The sequence below is a fragment of the Entamoeba invadens genome, assembly GCF_000330505.1.
Source record: "Entamoeba invadens IP1 unplaced genomic scaffold scaff_1105074726217, whole genome shotgun sequence".
Lineage (NCBI taxonomy): Eukaryota > Evosea > Mastigamoebida > Endamoebidae > Entamoeba > Entamoeba invadens.
In genome coordinates this window covers 61,618-64,172 of record NW_004191665.1, presented here as the reverse complement: position 1 = coordinate 64,172, position 2,555 = coordinate 61,618, and the positions used below count along the sequence as shown (strand labels likewise).

The window sequence follows — 2,555 nt, the reverse complement described above, 5'->3', positions numbered from 1 at the left end:
GGTGGATTCCATTGGAATGTCCTCATTTGAAAGTACTGAACTTACAAATGTACAATTTTCAACTTCTCTTAAAAAACTTGGTGATGGTGCTTTTAAGAATACAAGACTCACTGAATTGACACTACCTAATATCGAAATTTCTGAATTTGGAGAAGGTGTTTTTGTTGGTATCACAACTCTTAAAAGGGCCACATTAGGAGGCACGACCAAAATACCAAAAGACACATTTAAAGGATGTATTTTTTTAAATGAAGTGGATGGATTTGAAAAGGTAACTTATTATGGAGATAACTGTTTTGACGGAGCAATTATTCCAAAAATTACATTTGCTGAAAAAGTAGATAAACTTGGTTCAAATGCGTTTGTTGGAAATTCAATAGCTCAAATTCGATTACCACAAAATCCAATTAAAGATTTTGGAGAAAATGTATTTGAAAACTGCCTCAATTTGTTTGCAATTGATTTTGGAGGAAATACCGTCATACCACCAGGAACTTTAAAAAGGTGTAATGCTTTGACGTTGGTGTCGGGGACCGAAAATGTCAAAATGATTGGGAAAGACGCTTTTAAACAAACTGATCAATTACAATCAATCAATTTATATGGAAATTTGGAGACTTTATTAGACCCATTGGAATCACAAAGTAACTTGTTTTTCCATGGATATGAGGTTCCAAAAACACTCACAAGTGAACCATTATTAAAGGCAGATTTAAGAATTTTTGTGACTGAAAATTTCAAAGCAGATAAATTTGGAGATAATGTTGTGATGAAATTGAACTGCTCAATAACACAATTTATTGATGTCTCAGAACCAAACCCAATGTGTAAAAACTGTGAAGAAATGAAAGCGACGTTGGATGGAGATAATTACTATTGCGACTTGGATATGACTGAATGTCTCTCAACTCATCAAAAGTGTCAAATTTGTATCGAAGGAAAGTGTCAAAAATGCGAAGAAAAGTTGTTAGTTGACACAGTTAAAGATGTTTGTGTTTCTGAATGTCCTAATGGGTATTACGATGGAACTGTTATTTGTGAGAAATGCAAAGAACACTATGAAAAACCATGTAAAGACGAAGAATGTGAAAAGTGTACAGGCGGTGTTGGAGGCATAGTTATTGCAGCACTTGTTGCAATTTTATTATTTATGTTCTAAGTAACATTTTTTATAATTTGAATTGTCTTTATTTAAAAAAACATGTAAAAATCTAACAATGTTAACAATTTATTAATAATCGAATTGAAAAACTATTATTGTGACTTGTAATTTAATTATTTGGTCGAGACTTTAGAAATGATTACAAATTGTTGTTAACTGTTACATGTAATTGTTTGTGCTTTAATTTTTTTTATTCCAAAGATGTTTCAAACACAACGAACATTTTATTTGTGTGTTTTTATTAATTTTTAAATCCTGAAATATTAATAAAAAATTTAAAGTTTATTATTAAAATAATTAATGTACTGAACCAATCACGAAAAACGGTCAATTAAGCAGTGCTAACTTGTGTGAATGCGTGTTTCCAAAATCGAATGTAATTTCCTTCTTGACCTTCCCATTGAAATCCCATCGAGGCAGTATGGTCCTGGGATGGATTTATGTAGATATAAAGCATGGCAGCATGGCAAATTATAAGATCAAGCGCTTGCTTTGCCAATATCTTGAAGTCTTCAAGTTCATCGCCTTCAAGTGTACTCGCTATGCGGGTTATGTAGGCTTTGAGGAACACTTGGAGTTCGCTTGGAGTTTTCTGGGTGATTCCAACAAGCCCATAATATTCCATCAAACTTACGGTAGGGGTATCGTTAAGGTTGCAATTGGTCAGATAAACAGGAGAAAGAAGCAAGCACCCCGTATCGATGACTGGGAATGGATCTCCAAACATTGTGTCGTTTGAAAATTTATCAACGTAATGTGTTGTCATCGGAATAACTCAATGTTTTATATTGTTTTATTTGATGTTTTTATATCATTTTTCAAAAATAGAAACCAAATAATTAATAAATTTACAATTGATTGTGGATGTATTTTAATCAACAAAAAGAATCGATTTTTTATTTTGAAGTTCTATAAAATGGTTTCCTTATTTATTATTGTTGTTATTTGGTGTTTTTGTTGAACTTTTTAATTAAATCGAACCAATGAATATCAAGACAAATAATTATTAAACCAATAGATTTATTTATAACAACCCGAGTTTTAATTAACACAATGGAGTTGTGTTAATTAAAACACAACTCCATTGTGCCGATAAATAACAAAACAAAATCACAAAAACACAGAATCGATTTTTTCATTTTTATTCAGGGTCTATCACGGAACAGGGAAAAATTTGGAACTTGTCCCAAAAATGCATTTTAAAATGAAAAGGGGTATATTTTATTTGTTTTTGTGCCAAAAATAAAGTAGTTTTAGTAAAATTCATAGTTATGTTTGTTTTTGCGATCTCCAAAACCTTTTCTTTACAGATGGTACTTTTTTGCCGCGGTTGTTTTTTAACTTAAAACGACAGTTAACAACAAAACTATAAAATATTAAAATGTATAGTATA

The 2,555-nt window shown here is 31.0% G+C and overlaps 2 protein-coding genes across 2 annotated transcripts; one reads left to right on the top strand and one right to left on the bottom strand.

Annotated features, from left to right (window-relative positions):
- Positions 1–16: 16 nt before the first annotated feature.
- On the top strand, positions 17–1,159 carry EIN_500870 (hypothetical protein; the record flags this gene model as incomplete). The annotated part of the gene is made up of 1 exon (XM_004183267.1): positions 17–1,159. One exon carries the CDS (start codon positions 17–19, stop codon positions 1,157–1,159), a length of 1,143 nt encoding a protein of 380 aa, XP_004183315.1.
- Positions 1,160–1,493: 334 nt separating this feature from the next.
- On the bottom strand, positions 1,494–1,889 carry EIN_500860 (hypothetical protein; the record flags this gene model as incomplete). Its single annotated transcript, XM_004183266.1, has 1 exon — positions 1,494–1,889. One exon carries the CDS (start codon positions 1,887–1,889, stop codon positions 1,494–1,496), a length of 396 nt encoding a protein of 131 aa, XP_004183314.1.
- Between the last annotated feature and the right edge of the window lie 666 nt (positions 1,890–2,555).